The sequence below is a fragment of the Passer domesticus genome, chromosome 8, assembly GCF_036417665.1.
Source record: "Passer domesticus isolate bPasDom1 chromosome 8, bPasDom1.hap1, whole genome shotgun sequence".
In the NCBI taxonomy this organism is placed as follows: domain Eukaryota; kingdom Metazoa; phylum Chordata; class Aves; order Passeriformes; family Passeridae; genus Passer; species Passer domesticus.
The window spans coordinates 56,545,319-56,561,037 of record NC_087481.1 but is presented as its reverse complement, the minus strand read 5'-3'; the positions used below and the strand labels follow the sequence as shown (position 1 = coordinate 56,561,037).

The 15,719-nt window shown below is 42.5% G+C and overlaps 1 protein-coding gene across 11 annotated transcripts in view; it reads right to left on the bottom strand.

Annotated features, from left to right (window-relative positions):
• Positions 1–13,050, bottom strand: part of MKI67 (marker of proliferation Ki-67) — a 32,534-nt gene extending 19,484 nt beyond the window's left edge. For 7 of the 11 annotated variants that reach the window (XR_010367687.1, XR_010367685.1, XR_010367688.1 and 4 more), the window contains exons 1-14: positions 12,666–12,773; positions 11,472–11,585; positions 10,602–10,683; positions 10,406–10,521; positions 10,003–10,072; positions 9,344–9,422; positions 7,203–8,645; positions 6,656–6,894; positions 5,718–6,111; positions 3,826–3,941; positions 3,237–3,408; positions 3,017–3,151; positions 1,021–2,645; positions 140–212 (exon numbers count right to left, since the gene is read on the bottom strand). Coding sequence is in view for 5 of the 11 variants with exons in the window: in XM_064431596.1 (XP_064287666.1) it covers positions 140–212; positions 1,021–2,645; positions 3,017–3,151; positions 3,237–3,408; positions 3,826–3,941; positions 5,718–6,111; positions 6,656–6,894; positions 7,203–8,645; positions 9,344–9,422; positions 10,003–10,072; positions 10,406–10,521; positions 10,602–10,683; positions 11,472–11,563 (4,636 nt within the window). In the remaining 6 variants the exon portion in view is untranslated. Of the gene's footprint in view, positions 1–139; positions 213–1,020; positions 2,646–3,016; positions 3,152–3,236; positions 3,409–3,825; positions 3,942–5,717; positions 6,112–6,655; positions 6,895–7,202; positions 8,646–9,343; positions 9,423–10,002; positions 10,073–10,405; positions 10,522–10,601; positions 10,684–11,471; positions 11,586–12,665; positions 12,774–12,996 lie in introns of those variants that run through there. The other 4 variants (XM_064431597.1, XM_064431599.1, XM_064431600.1 and 1 more) reach the window with 4 other exon arrangements.
• Between the last annotated feature and the right edge of the window lie 2,669 nt (positions 13,051–15,719).

Here is a 15,719-nt window from a genome sequence, read left to right as displayed (position 1 = left end):
TAGGTCAAATGGCAAAAATGATCTTAGCTCAGGAAATAGCTGGGCTCAATGAGAGAGGTTTAAACAACATTTGAACTTCATGGTAACATTTATGATTTTATACATTCACTACTCCTCTAAGCAAAATACTTGTTCTTACCATGTTTATGACTGGAATTAGAACCAGGAGGTGCAATTTCTCCCTGAGAATCCATAACACTTACTGATCTGACCTAAAGGAATAAAAAAATACTGAATAAATTCATTTCTGACAGGACAAGAACTTATGGAGCCAACCAATACCAGATGAACGTACAGCAATGTTTATAAAAAAGCTTGTGAAACTATTTTCTGTACAAATTAAATCAATTAGTCTTATACATGCATCCATTTATCTGATATAAACCCACCAACACAGCAAATTCAATTCTTGCCATCTAAAGTGAAAGACAACATTGTAGAGAGGTTGAGGAGTGCCTAAATGAGTGCTCAAAGGGAATTTGGGGTATTGAAGAGAAATTGAGTGTTCTGTAGTGTTTTATTGTGTTCTACTCACTAAGCCCAGGGATACTCAGAATTTAACATATAGAATGTCAGAATCAAAATATTTTTTTTCAGGAAATGATACTGGCAGTGATGCCAGCACATCTCCACTGAAGATCAAGATTCTTCACACAAAAAGCAGCACCAGAACAAACCAGGCTGGGCACAGACCTCACCAAACCTGACCCACTGACTGCAGAACTTCACTTCTCCTACCTGTAATGGTCAGTGTGGAATGGTGAGTGAGAGATGCTGGGAATGCCACTTTTATATTAACCTAACCACTTTTATATTAAGCCTGTTTTTATGATACCTAAACAACCTTAAACACTCGTTTGTGACAGGTCCTTTCAAATAAATACATTTTAACACACACAAATGTAGCTTTCCCTAGAAAATGTTGCAAGATACAAAGTGTCATACAAGAAAGTCTATATTAATTTAAACCACAGGTTTCAAAGTCTAAAAACATCCTTTTCAAAAGTTGAAGTATTTTACCTTCATTTCCTCTGGGGTACCAAGCATTTCAGTCACTCCAGCATAGTCCACTTCAGAATCAGATTTCTGCCTGGGTTCTGCCATGAGCCTTTGCAGCCCCAAAAAATCCTCAACTGGCTGATATTTCTCTTTAGGAGACTTCATCAATCTGCTAATTCCAAACATGTTTTCCACAGGCTCAACCTTTTCCTTTGGTGTCCGGAAAATGCGGCTGATCCCAACCATGTCTTCCACGGGTTGGGATTTCAGCTTTGGGGTTTTCTTGGTTGAAGTCACACCTGGCACAGCTTTTACTGCTTCCCTGCTCTCTGCTGGAGTCTCCAGCAACCTTTTCAAGGCAACTTCATCTGTGAGTGGTTCCAGCTCTTGCTGTGGGGTCCTCAGGAGCTGCTTAATGCCTGACAGGTCCTCCACTGGCTCTGGCTTCCGCCGTGGGGTCCTCATGAGCTGTCTGATGCCTGACAAAGCCTCCACAGGCTCCAGTTTCTGTTTTGGGGTCTTCAAGAGCTGTTTGATGCCTGACAGAACCTCTACAGGCTCCAATTTCTGATTTGGGGTCTTCATGAGCTGTTTGATACCTGACAGAACCTCTACAGACTCCAGTTTCTGATTTGGGGTCTTCAAGAGCTCTTTGATACCTGACAGAACCTCTACAGGCTCCAATTTCTGCTTTGGGGTCTTCAAGAGCTGTTTGATGCCTGACAGAACCTCTACAGGCTCCAATTTCTGCTTTGGGGTCTTCAAGAGTTGTTTGATGCCTGACAGAACCTCTACAGGCTCCAATTTCTGATTTGGAGTCTTCATGAGCTGTTTGATGTCTGGCAAAGCCTCTACAGGCTCCAATTTCTGATCTGGGGTCTTCAAGAGCTCTCTGATACCTGACAGAACCTCTACAGGCTCCAGTTTCTGCTTTGGGGTCTTCAAGAGCTGTTTGATGCCTGACAGAACCTCTACAGGCTCCAACTTCTGATCTGGGGTCTTCAAGAGGTGCTTGGTGCCTGACAGAACCTCTACAGGCTCCAGTTTCTGCTTTGGGGTCTTCATGAGCTGTTTGATGCCTGACAGAACCTCTACAGGCTCCAATTTCTGCTTTGGGGTCTTCAAGAGCTGTTTGATGCCTGACAGAACCTCTACAGGCTCCAACTTCTGATCTGGGGTCTTCAAGAGGTGCTTGGTGCCTGACAAAACTTCTGTAGGCTCAAAGTTCTGATTTGGGGTCTTCATGAGCTGTTTGATGCCTGATAAAACCTCTGTAGGCTCAGGCTTCTGCCTTGGGGTCTTCATGAGCCTCTTGATACCTGACAAAGCCTCTCCTGGTTCTGACTTTTGCTCAGGGGTCCTTAAAATCTTCCTTTTGCTTGACATGACCTCAGCTGGCTCCAGCTTCTGCTTTGGAGTCCTCCTTTTACTTCCTGATTTCACCTGAGATGCTGGTTTTTCTGAAATTACTGCTAAACTATCCACAGCGTCCTTGTGCACAGCTTTTCTTTTTACAGGAGTTTTTGTGGCTATTTCATCAAACATAGATGGAGATGACTCCTCTCTCAGAAGGTGGAATATGCCTGGACTCTCTTGCTTCTGCTCTGAAGCATCTGAATTATTTAATGGTGACACCATCATCTCTCCTGAAATAAGCAGTAGACTTATGTCATTTGGAAAACAAATTAAGCAGAAAATTGAAGCATTTTAATTGCTGCATAATAAAAAAATTAAATTCAAATATACCCTTCTAGAAATCAAAATCCAAACACGTGCATTGGGCATTCAGTGTCTGAAACAACACATCAGCAGCTTGAAGTTCCATACCAAATGGAATGAATAATAAAATATCCTACTCAGAAATTAACTGGAACTACATTTTCTTTGAATACCTGATAAATCTCAATGGTTCCTTTCATGGTTGCTGGATGCTTCACCTCAGTTAAGTCCGCCTAGGCTGAGACTGCTGCTAACCCATAACATACCTAAATATTCTTTTTTAAAATACCAAACCTACCAGATTCCTCAGGAGTGTGCAAGTCAGAAATGTCCCCTGCAGCCCATGGTGGTGTAACATCAGCATTCTGAGCAGCAGCCAAAGGAAATGTTCTTCCTCCCTGGTTTTCTGGAGTCTGGAACATTTCAGGCACCCCTAGAAATGATATTTGGAGAAATGAGATGTTCTGACAAAAGAACTGCACAGCAGGCAGATGAAGCAACAGACTTTGAAATCTCACCTGTGAAACTTTCATCCATTTCCATGTTGAGCTTCAGCTTGGGATTTTTCACCACTTTAGGGACGTGTCCAGCTGGCCTGACTGTGGTGGAATAAGCTCTACCTACAACTATGGTAGCAGGTGACTCTGCATGACCTGTGCTGAAGTGACCTTTTATTTTCTTCTCTGGAGTCTGCAGAGGGAAAAGAAAAAAAAAGAAAAAAGAGTTATTAAACAAAGATTGATGGTGGAAGAGGTGGCCAAGCTCCTTCCATAATTTATCATCAGCCATGGTTAACTGGGAGGCTCCAGAAGGCTGGAGAATGTCCAGTGCCAGCAAGGGTTGGAAGGCCTAGCCAGCCTCAGTTTAGGAAAGGCAGGTCCTGCCTGATTTTTAGAATCAGAGGTTGGATTCCAAGGTCTTGGAGGTCTTTTCCAACCCTAATAATTCTGTGATTTTTTTTATACAAACCTCCATTTCCCATATGCTGTGGGAGACATCAACTCCCATTTTACATCACACCAAGAGCTCAGCTGCTCAATCAAAATCCATCCAAGCTTCCTGGTGGATATGCAGGAAAACAAAGCAACACAAAAAAGAAAAGGATACCTTTGGGGGGTGGTTTAGTTTCTTCAGGGCTCTTCCTTTACGGACACTTTTTTTAGCAGTCTTTGGCTGTGGTCTTGCAACCCCCAATTTTACCACTTCTGCCCAAGATTTTGCAACTAGAAGAAAAGGAGAGAAAACCAATTTAATTCTCGGCTGTGTAAATGGAAGTTCACAATTATTCTGTTATGATTCCAATACATTTTCTGCAGTCTGGCAGAGGAAAGTGGTTGTTATTACCTGGTAACACCTGAAGTGTTCTCTGAAATATTCTCAATTTGAAAACCCCATTTCAGCTGAAGACTCCAAGTACCCAGTGTGGCTTTCCACACCAAAACAATGAGCTTCACACAGTGTCAAACACAGCTCAGATCCTACAGCTGAACACTGACCCACTTCCTTCCTCTCTCTTTTGGAAGGAACTAATTTTTCCCAACAGAAACTTGCCATGAGCTTTTCAGCCTTGTTCATTATAGATGAGCTTTACTCTGGTGAGATTTAACAACAGAAGAGAAATTGTTGCTAAGTGAAGTTTCTTTCACCACCTTCCTGAGGAATTTCAGTTATTTATCCTGAATTTAGACTTACAGACTTCCCATAGTTTTTCTTGTATCACCTTCTCCTTGTGACACACTCCCAAAATTCCCAAAGCAAGGTTCCCTTCATCACAGCATCATTCTGTACACAGCAGTGGGAGCAGGGAATTACAGCTGTGGAATAAATGAAGCTGGAAGTTGTAGGACACCTGCCTTGTTTACTTCAGGAAAAAAAGCTACCATAACAGAGGGATCATATAAAAGAAAATACTTTTTAAAACAGAGATAAAAAGGGGAATGCTGCTCCTTTTCCATCCAAGAAAAGGATGTTGTTATTCTCTTTGTCAGAATTGCTATGTCAGTCTGTAAATAAAAAGAACTTTGAAAAGCTGACATTGCCAGGGTGTGCAGGATGCAGAGGAAAATACCAAGCATCCAGGAAATTATCTGAACTAGCACTGGAAACAGTTTTATTTTGGAGCTGAAATTTTTAAGAGCTGTGATGTTCTTTTCCAATTACAGAAGGAATTGATGCAGTGATATTAAAAAGCACATTACAGAGGTGCTGAGAAATGGAATGCCGCTGGTATTTGTCAAGAGCTCTCCTGCCATTAAAATGGACAGAATAATAAAGTAATAAAAAAATCCTGGGTGAATGGGGAATTTGACTTTGTCAAACTGATTTAACTGATGAAAACAGGTGACAAATACACCCTACTTCAAAGTTTATTCAAAAGTCAAAACCTGCAGAACCAGAACTCCCCTATTAGTTTCCAGTGCTGTCAAAACTGTTTGAAATCATGTTCAACACTGGGAATTCTGAGGATTTGAAAGTAACACCCAGTTATGATCCTATTTTTTATTTCTATCAGTTATGTACCACTTTGAGTAGTTAAATGTGGCCCAGTTCCTGCACAAAGTTTGTGAGCCTTGTATAAACAGAAGGCACAGAATAACTAAAGTGAAACTGCATTGCTATAAAATGTTAAGTTTTTCAAAACAAAACTGATGTGAAAAACATGGTTTAGTTTAACATTACTTGACAGATTTTAAAGATCATGACCTAACCTTGCAAACAGAATGTTAATTTAACAATTTTTTTAAACTTCTGAACATCAATATTTGTCTTTAAATGAGTTTATAGATGCATAGATATTAAAGCAATTTATTATTGCTTCAATAGATTTGTTTTATGAATGAGAAAATGCAACACTTTTCACTTCCACTAAGGCCAGCAGATTTCAGAAGATTCACCAATTATTTGGTGGCATCTGCATAACAAAACAAACTTTTTCCATTGTGGTTCCTGTATTTCAAAAGCATCAAAGTGAATATTAAAATTTAACTGTTGAAACCAACCTAATAAATTGGCACTGGAGGCACCACTTCTCCTCTTGGCACTGATAACAGCCACAGCCCCACCTCTGCTCTTCCTGGCAGAGCCCTTCCAGCGCAGCTGGGCACCTCTGGCTGACTTGGCAGGTGTCCCTGTCACCAAGGCTTTGGCATCTTGGGCAGCAGGGGAAGATTTTGGGGTTCTCCCCTGGACACCACTCTTCCCCTCTGGATCCACGTCTTCTGTGCCAGCATCCTTCTCCTCTGCAATGGGGAATGGTGTGGGGGGCTGGGAGATGGAGAAACGCCCTTTCCTGAAGGGGGCTGGAGAGCCTGAAGGGATTTTGGGTGTTGAGACAGGGGATGAGGCACCTGGGGGCTGCTGGGCTGGGGAACTTTTGGGTGACTTTTTTTCTTCCTAAAAAAAAGAAAAAACAAACAAATAAACAAAAATGTGAATAGAGAGTTGTTTCCTTCTTTTTAATGAAGTGATCAGTCCAGGCAAACCCTGCCTGAGATTTGGATTTTACTTTTTCAGGAATGATAAATGATTCCTAAACTGTTGATCAAGTCTGGGCTAAGTTGGGCAGGAGGGTTTACCTTACTTTTGATCCTCACCCTTCATCCATCCCCAGCCACCAATGAAATAATTTTATGTCAACTATAGTTTCAAATGGACTGATTTTAAACTTTTAGCCTGATTTTCCCTTGTGTGTTTTACTCATCCAGTAAGTAGCAGAGAGATCTTGCCAATGAGCTTGGTTGTACTTTCACTTTATTATAAACCTATTTTAGCTGATGATTCCCTGAGCATCCCAAACCACTCATGAGTGACACCAGCATGCAACATACACAGGTTACTACTAATTTTGAATTAATAAATAACTAATACATATACAATAGAATTTATAAACTCCGATCACAGTAATGGACTCAGCAACTTGATTACTCTGAACATTTACCTGATCTATCCAGTGCTTCAAGCTCTGAGCCTTTTTGAGCACAGCCCGAGGAGAGTTTCCATGGGGTAAACTCCTCCTGGCAGGGAGAGCTCCTCTTTTCAGGGGAGAGTTGGGAGGCAAACTTTTATCAAAGAGTTCTGGGCTCAGATGACCACCAAAGGACACTCTCTTTCTTTTGCCCAGAGTCTGAGGGAGCGTTTCACCACTTTTCCTCTTCTGAGAGATTGTTTTTGTCTTGCCTGAAAAGAACAATTGAAACGATTTTTAGATCTCCAAGAATATAAGGCAGCATTTTAACCTTTCTTTGTGCATTGCAAAGTTGGAAAAAAAAACCCAAAAAAACCAGAGAAACTTACCTTAAAGGGAAGTAGATTAAATCCAGGATATTTTATACATATTGTGTATTGTTAAGGTCAAATGTAACTCCATATTTTACTATTACTGTCAGTAATTTGTTCCACATTTTACTCAAGTGGAGGAATTCTTACAAAAGTGCTACAGAGTTTCTCAAATACCAAAAAAAAGGCAGGGAATTCAAAGTACTTACCTGAGTCTTCTCCTTGCAAAAGGCCAACAGTTTTGGTTTCTGAGCCAGGCTCAGTGTCTCTCAGCTCAGCAGCACTTCCAGAAGATCTTCTCTTGACTGATGGTCTCCGAGGTCTTGGAGCATCTTCCAAATCCTGGTTTTGGTGACATGTGTCCATGGTCAGTTCTGCTGGAGTTGCACTGGTTTTTCTGCCTGAATCATGCTGGTCCTGAGCAGTGTTTGTCTCCAGTGCTGTTTCAGCCAGCACTCCAGAGCTCCTTGGCCTTCCCCTTTTCCTTCCAGGTGTCTGACCAGCAGGAGATGCCAACATTCCTTCTGCAGCCAATGCCTCTGAATGGGCACTTTGGTCCAAGAATTCTTTACTTTCCCTGCTGCTTCTTCTGGGACTCTTGGAATTAGAGAGGGGGGCAGGGGTTTCACAGTGTCCCACCTTTGAGTTATCCAGGTTTGCCTGATCCCAGATTTCTTTCAGCACCTCTTGGGCAGGTTTTCCTGGTGTTTGTTGTTTGCTGTTTCGTCGCTGCTTTAAGCTTTTGTCTTCTGGCAAAGGCAGTTGTGTGTTCTCAATTCTGCACCCTGCATCTTCACTTGGAACTTCAGCTGGGATCTCTGGAAGTGACTTCAGTTTCAACGAGCCACGCCATGGTGTCCTTGGAGCATCAGGATTTCCAGGATTCACCCCAGCGGTTTCTCTGGGAGGTGACACAAAAAGAGACCGAGGACTCTTCCTCCTGGGCCTTGGTGTGCTCAGCACACACGGAGATCCTTCAGCAGCACTGCAGTTTGTGGGACTGCACACTGTCCCTTGGACTGGACACTCGAACCTTTCTATGGAGCACTGCTCCAGCAAAACCAGCGAGTTCCTGTGGTTCCCCTTGCTGGATCTGGGTGTAACTGCAGCACTTCTGGATCTGCCTGGTGTCCTTAATTCCTTGGGATCCTGCACTGGACTCTGACTGATCTCTCCTGACACCTTTGAAATGGGAGCTCGAGGACTCCTGGTAAAACTCCTCCTGGGAGTTCTCCCCGCAGCTGACAGCTGGTTAAACCCTGGGCTGTTTTCTTCTTCTCGTCTCACAATTACACATTTTTCAATATTTTCCACACTGCCTGTTTCCTTGGCTTTAGGCAGGCTGCCCAGATCAAAAGGACAGCTCTGGGATGAAATGGGAGCACCTGGTTCTGGCAGAACACTCCCAGGGTCTCCTTTTGCAGCTTGCTGAGAGGAACTTCTCCTGCACAGAGCTTTTTTCACTTTCAGCTCGTTTTTCACACTTTCATAGAGTTTACTAAAGGGAGACATTTCATTTTGCTTTTTAAGAACACAATGTATTCTCTGTGAAGATTTGGGTGTTTGGAGTTTGACAGGGAAAGCTTCAGGAAGATTTTCCTCTGGAGTTTGTTTATGTTCATTGGCATTTTTTTCTTTACATTCAGCATTATCTACAAAGAAAGCAAAATGAAACAAAAATACAGATGCAGAGTCACTTGAAAATTGCAGAGCTACAAACAAAAGTTCCATAAATACAGATTAAAAATTCCTTATTATCCCTCCCAAGGGGGAAGATCCAGGTCAGCAAAGATCTTCCTGGTCAACGAGGATCCACTGAAATGGAACACTTGAAAGCAAGCTGGGGCTTTCTGAATTGGGACAAAAATCTGCCAGAAATGACAATAAAAAGCCTTCTCTGAAAATCTGGATTATTTAAGACAAGAAGGATGGGAAGATGAAATCCTAGCATTTCCCCAGTCTATGGGTTATAATTACCCAGAATCAGCAGCTCTGGATTTTTCTGGTTCTACAGGAAACAGTTCCTGTAAACAATTATTCCAATATATACCATGTACCTCCAAAATTATACTTGTTCCAATTTTTCATAAGCAAAGAATGCATGAGATAATGCAATGTTTGCTAAAAAAAAAGGTGTAGCTGTGGGTCAGCAGAGCAGTTCAAGTAAAATTTTAATGTCTAAGGTGAATTCACAGCGTTTAAACATGATGAGATAACCACTGACACAGCAAGGTGCACTCTGATTGGAAAAATGCCTTTTCCCTCCTCTTTTAACTTTAATTCTAATATTAATAATAAATGCAGTTAAGGGGACAAAAGCAAACAAAGCCCTCATAAAACAGGTACCAACCTGAAGCATCAAGACTTTTAGCTCCTGGAGGCTGTTTGTGTAGTAATTCCACTTCTGCCACCTGCTGAACATGAAGAACCTGTAAATTTGTACAACATTACAGCAGAGCAACAAATATTTTGTACTTCAACTTTCAATTCTACATTGAAAAAAACCCTATTTATAAGAGAATATGCACTGTCCCTAAACAAGCTTTAAAGCATTCAAACTAAATCCTTAAACTGTTCAATATTTAACACATTGGCCAATATATTTGAGGCCCTAGCGAACAGAAATTGATCTTGTTTTATCATTTAAATTCTGAGCTGTCAAAGCAGCTGTAAAATAATAATGAAAACACTTGAACCTCCCCTTCTTACCAAATCCAGTGGAAGATTTATAGCTCTGTCTTAGTAACATAATGAATTATTAATTCTCTATTACCAAAAGGTGACAAATTTTTGACTAAAATTTAGACTCAAAATTACTAAGTCCTTCAAAGCATTTATCTGAAAGAGTTTATTTGTATTTTAACACAGAACAGCAGTTTAGGGCTGAAAAGTTACTTTTAATAAGAAAAGTATAACTTATTTTAAGAAGAAAACAGAATAAGGAAATAGAAAACCATGCCACTACTACCAATACATCTGTAAAGGAAAATCCCACAGCCACAAAGTCACCTGTAGAGTTTCATCTTTTGGAGACCTGGAACGCCTCTTTTTCGGTGTTGATTGCAGAGGATATTCAAACCTGAAAAAAGATTTTAAAATACCATTTTTTGTCAAATAATTGATCACTCAATTCTGCTTATTAAGAGGAATGACATGGGAATAGCTACCCCCTCCCAACAGTGCACACATCTCCATTTAAAAGGCTTTAACACAGCTCTTGAAACAAAATCAGAATGATGTCTAAACAATTCTATCTTTACTGATTTAGCTTAACGTAATACAAGCGATAAAAAGATAACTTCAAGCAATGTTGCCTTTGACAAAATCCTGCAAGATTTTATAGAGAAATATGAACTAAACATTATTTCCACTCTAGAATGAAACAACTGAAGAGCCTGTGCCTGGCACGCACCTGAAAGAACGATCGATAATGGTTAACACATCTCCGTGCTTCAGGGGAACAGGCTGCTCAAAGCAAGCCCCGTTCAGCTGCGTGGGGTTCACGGAGCTCAAATTGGTCAGGACTGCCTGAAAAGCAAACAAAAACGTGAGACACCTGCAGAGATGCAGCGAGGCAATGCGTGCTGCAGAGAAACATCACAGCTCACCTCCTTGTTCTCATTGATCTCGATTTTGCAGTGCTCGTTGGACACCCAGGGCAGCCGCATGCGGATGTCACATTCTGTTTTCCTGGGGGCAAAGCACAGGTTCAGTTCCACACAAAACACTGGGAGATCTGCTGGAGAACTAGGGCATTTCCCAACGTTTTAGTTAGTAATGGTACAGCAGCGTGATGTCTCTAATTTGAAGAAAATTAACTACCAAAGTCTTTTTAAACCGCTCACTCTTCCCGCATCAGAGAACTGAGATCAGGAAACAGAGAAACAGCCAAACTGCAAAAAGCACATCACAACAAGCTGAGACACGGCTACAGCACAGCTGGTGCTGTGGGATTAACTTGCTCCAGAGCTTGCTGAGACTTGGGGAATATTTTTAGACAAAATGAGCTGTTAAAGTCATTCTCAGGCTTACATTTCTGACCTGAGACTGCAAACAGGTAACTGGACTTTGGTCTCACCTGCATAACCATTTCCACCTTCTTAAAATTTATTAGTGAGTAAAAATATGTTTATAAATGTACAGACTTTTCCTTTCTGTCCTTTTCTTAAGCTAATCTCTAATGCTTTTGACTTGATTTTGGTCTTATCACTTATCACCTTTAATTCCCCCCCCTGAATTCCTGTGACCACAAATTTAAAATCAACCAATCAATAAAAGTAGTTCAGGCAAGGAAAGGACAAAAAGCAGTAATAAAATGAAGTTTAACTTTCTACTCTTCCATTAACCTCAGTCCAGTACCACCTTCCCCCTCCTCTGTGCACCATTCCTAAATGCATGTTTATTTTTGTAAGAAAGCATTAAAATACATGATCTGCAGGAAACACTCATTATTTCAATGTATGCAAGCAAATTCTCACCTTCCAAATAAACAAGAAGTTGAGGTGAGGGGAAAAACAATTCCATCAGTCCCATTCCTTTTAATGACAACGATTGTTCCATAGCGTGGCATCTTCGAGCATAAGCAACCTTACCTATAAAAAACACCCAGGTTACTCATGCTAATTATGATTTATATGTTTATGAAAGCAAATGGATGTTAATTTTTATGCTTTATTTTGTTCCAGAGATTAGATATTTTCCAATAGACAGCAGAAGGATGTCAGTGCTGTTCATATGTGTTTCTCTGTGTAAGAGATTAGGAATGTGTTTATATAAATCGTCAGACTAATGCTGGTATTCAGGTAGTTTTTATTACCCATCAGGACCTTGGAAAGGTTCAGGAGCAACACAGATTTTGTCCCATAAACAATTTAAGAACTTCACCTAAATCTTTCAATCTCTTACCCAAAGGGAAATTCTCAGATTTGGATTTAAAATAAAGAGCTGGTGATTGTAGTTGTATCCTGGTGGAAAAGGAAGGGAGAGGGGCAGCAGCTCCCAGGAGCAGGAACAGCTGGAAGGGGCTGGAACTTGGGCTCTGAAGTACACATCACGACAGAAGGAGGAACAGCACTGAACCGGCATAAAAACCCCAAACCCACAGCGCAAAAAGATACCCTTTCGCGTATTTTCACATAATTCGTAATTTAATGTATATGTACGATTACCACATGCAATCGTCAAAGAAGCATCTTTATTAACACTCTATTTGAAGGCAGCAAGGTAAAACAAGGCAATTAAAAGCAGTTGAGAGAGGCTCTCATGGAATTTTTGGGTGGGTTTTATGCGACAAAACACTTGTTGACAAGCAGACACAGTTTGGAAGGGAAGCCGGCAGGCCCTCAGGCTTCAGGGCACGCAAACACTCGGTGTCTGCAGCGGGAGCGCCCTGCCCACGGCAGCCACCAGCTCCCACAGGCCAAAAAAGCTACAAAAGCAGAAATCGATATTCAGGTAGCGACCCCAGCAGCCTGGGCTTCAGGCGGGACAGGACAGGCAAACACCGGGGGAGAAGGGGCAACAGCCACCATGGCAGAGCGCCAGAGCCACCATGGCGGGGTAGGTGGCCACCGCAGCGGGGTGCCACGCAGCCCAGCTCCTCCTCGCGGCAGCCGGCACCCCACAGCCGCGTCCCCCCGGCCGTACTCCCCTCCCCGCTGGCCCACCCGTACCTGTGTCAGCCGGAGCGCTGGCGGCCGCTGAGGGGCCCCGTGTGGCGGCGTCCGACGCGCGCTCCCGGCACGGCGCGGCGCCCACAGAGCCCTTCCCGCGCGCGCGCGCCGGCCCCCGAGCCCTCGCACTGCGCCCCCCCCTTCCGCCCCGCTGTATCCCTCCGCCAGGCACCAAAACAGAGCCCCCGGGAGCCGCGCAGACGGACGGACCGGGAGCCGCCGCCACCTCCGGCGCCTTCCGGCAGCAGCCACGGCGGCGGGACATCATCGATCCCGCGCGAACGCGACAAGCGGCACCGGGCAGAGGGACTCTTTTAGCTTTACCCCGTACCGGATCGGCGGAGGCAGAAACGAACGCACCGCGCGGGCCGTTGAACATTCGAAAAGGAGCGCGGTGGCCTCTAATTGGCGGAGGGGGCGGCGCGCGACGCGCAGCGGAGCCAATGGGGAGCGGCGAGGGCGGTTTGAGTTCAAACGGAGGCGCCGCCCCGCGGAGCCGCTCGCGCCTCAGGCGCTGCTCGGGAACCGCAGCGGGAGCGGCCGGTCCCTCACGGCGGGACGGGCCCCGCAGGGAGCTGTGACCGAGCCTGTGCTTGGACCTGGGCACGGTTCTGTGCCTGTGACCGAGCCTGTGCTTGGACCTGGGCACGGTTCTGTGCCTGTGACCGAGCCTGTGCTTGGACCTGGGCACGGTTCTGTGCCTGTGACCGAGCCTGTGCTTGGACCTGGGCACGGTTCTGTGCCTGTGACCGAACCTGTGCTTGGACCGGCGCCTGAATCTGTACCTGGATCTGTACCTGTGTCCCTCCTGAACCTGTATCTGTGCCCCATCCTAAACCTTTTCCTGAACCTGTACCTGTGTCCAAGCCTGTGCTTTTACCTCTGCTTGTATCTCTACACGAACTTCTACCTGTACCTCTGATCCCACCTGAATCTGAACCTGTACCTGTGTGTGAAGCAGTACATGAACTCGTGCTTGTACCTGCACCTGTGTCTATACCAGTACATGAATCTGTACCTGTGCCTGAGTCTGTACATGAACTTCTACATATTCTGTACCTGGATCTGTACCCATAACAGTACCTGTGCTCATAGCTGTACCTGTACCTTTGTCTATAGCTGCACCTGTACCTGTACATGAATTCTGCCTGAATCTGTACCTGAGCCTTTATCTAGATCTCTATCTGAACCTGTACTTGAACCTAAACCTGTACTTGAACCTAAACCTGTACCTGTACCTAAACCTGTACCTGTCCAGCCTTATCGAGCCCCTCTCTGAGGGAGGGGGACTTGCAGTGGTCCCAGATTTTCACCTCTTCAAATCAGCAAAACACAGATTCACTTTATATCAATTCAGCTTCAATTAAGCTTTATAAAGTGATTTCAGCATCTGTGTTTGATCGGATTAAAATACTGCTAGCCACAAAAATATTATTAATCACAACAGTAAGGGGGAGAAGAATAAAGGGAGCAAGTGAGCAGCATTAAAAGTTAAATTAGTATTTTAGTTCCATTTTAATCAGCAAATTAGTTATCTTCATTTAGAAATAAGGCTGATACCCATCTCTGCTCCCAAACAGAAATCTGTTACTATGACTAGAATTTGAGGATCTGTGAGGCCAAGAATTAACATGAACACTGTGTTGTTCTGTGATTGAAGACAGAAGAAAATATTAACAACAACAACGCATTATTGAGATCTGAAATGTGACCTTCATTCCAAGTTTGATGCTTGGGAAGGGGATACTGGACAAGGTCATCCAGCCTTTTGTGCTTCAGGGAATAAAATTCCGCTATTCAGATCTTTTACAAAGCAGAACTTTTGATTTTACTCCTATTTTATTATCTAGCTTTCCTCAAAGACTATTTTATGTGCTGTGATGACTTTAGATGTGATACAGTTAGATGTAAGCAGCTTTTGAAATGTTATTTTTTTCAAATAAATGACTTTGAAGTCTATTTCATAAGCTTTGGTGGGCCTTCAATTTAGCTCAGATGATATTATTATTATTATTATTATTATTATTATTACTACTACTACTATTATTATTATTACTACTATTATTCAATAGCTGTGTGCTACTGAACAATCTTTAATTTAGATATAAACCACACCAAAATCAGGATTCTATTTAGTATCTAATTGGGTATAATTGCTAATTAACAGCTATTAAAAAATCCTTCCTTGGGGTCCTGAATGATGTATCTAAAAGCAATTTATAGCAGAAAAACTCTTAGAAATGAAATTTCTTGCAGTCTCTGCCAGCCCACATGTGATCAAACAGCACAAATAAATAAACACACCTGCACTGTGGCAATAATTGTATTTTCTGGCATGATTTACAGTGGTGCCACAGTTTTTGTGCAATATTTAGAGGAAAACACAAATTATAACAAAGGTTTTCAGTGTCTCCAAGAGCAGCAGAGCTCTCTGGAACAGCATCTGTACAAATATTTACCAAAGTAGATTTACAGGAGGGGAAAAAAAAAAAAAAAGGCATTTTCTCCAAGGTTTAAATTTGCTGGTAGGAACATTTAATTTAGACAAATACACCTGAATCCACCATGAAGTAAAACTGTCAACTGTCAGAAATGAGGAGAAAAATAAAGAATTTAAAAAATCAGCATTTTAATTTTTCACATCAGGATCCTCATACAGTTATTTATCCAAGTGTTGAACAGGTGCTTTGGGAGCACTGAATGAAGCTCATTTCTCACAGATTTGTACCATCAGTGGTTTTTACTTGAAAAGGCAGAAATTCTGGTGAAAGCTTTCCCTAAATTAGGACTTTTATAAGGTATAAAGTAAATAAATATTCAGGCTACTCACATTGTGTAAAGCCAAGTCCAGTGATGAGAAGTCTCATTATTAACCCTGAAATTTTAAGGTTTAGCACTAAATCTCTCTCTTAAAATCATGATTTTTTTCACTGACACATTATTGCACCCAGGATTTTTGGAGTGCTGCTATTCATGCACAGATCCTGATTTTGACAAAGGATTTTATGAGGGAATCTGCATAAATTTAGGAACAAATGGGATGTTTCCAAATTT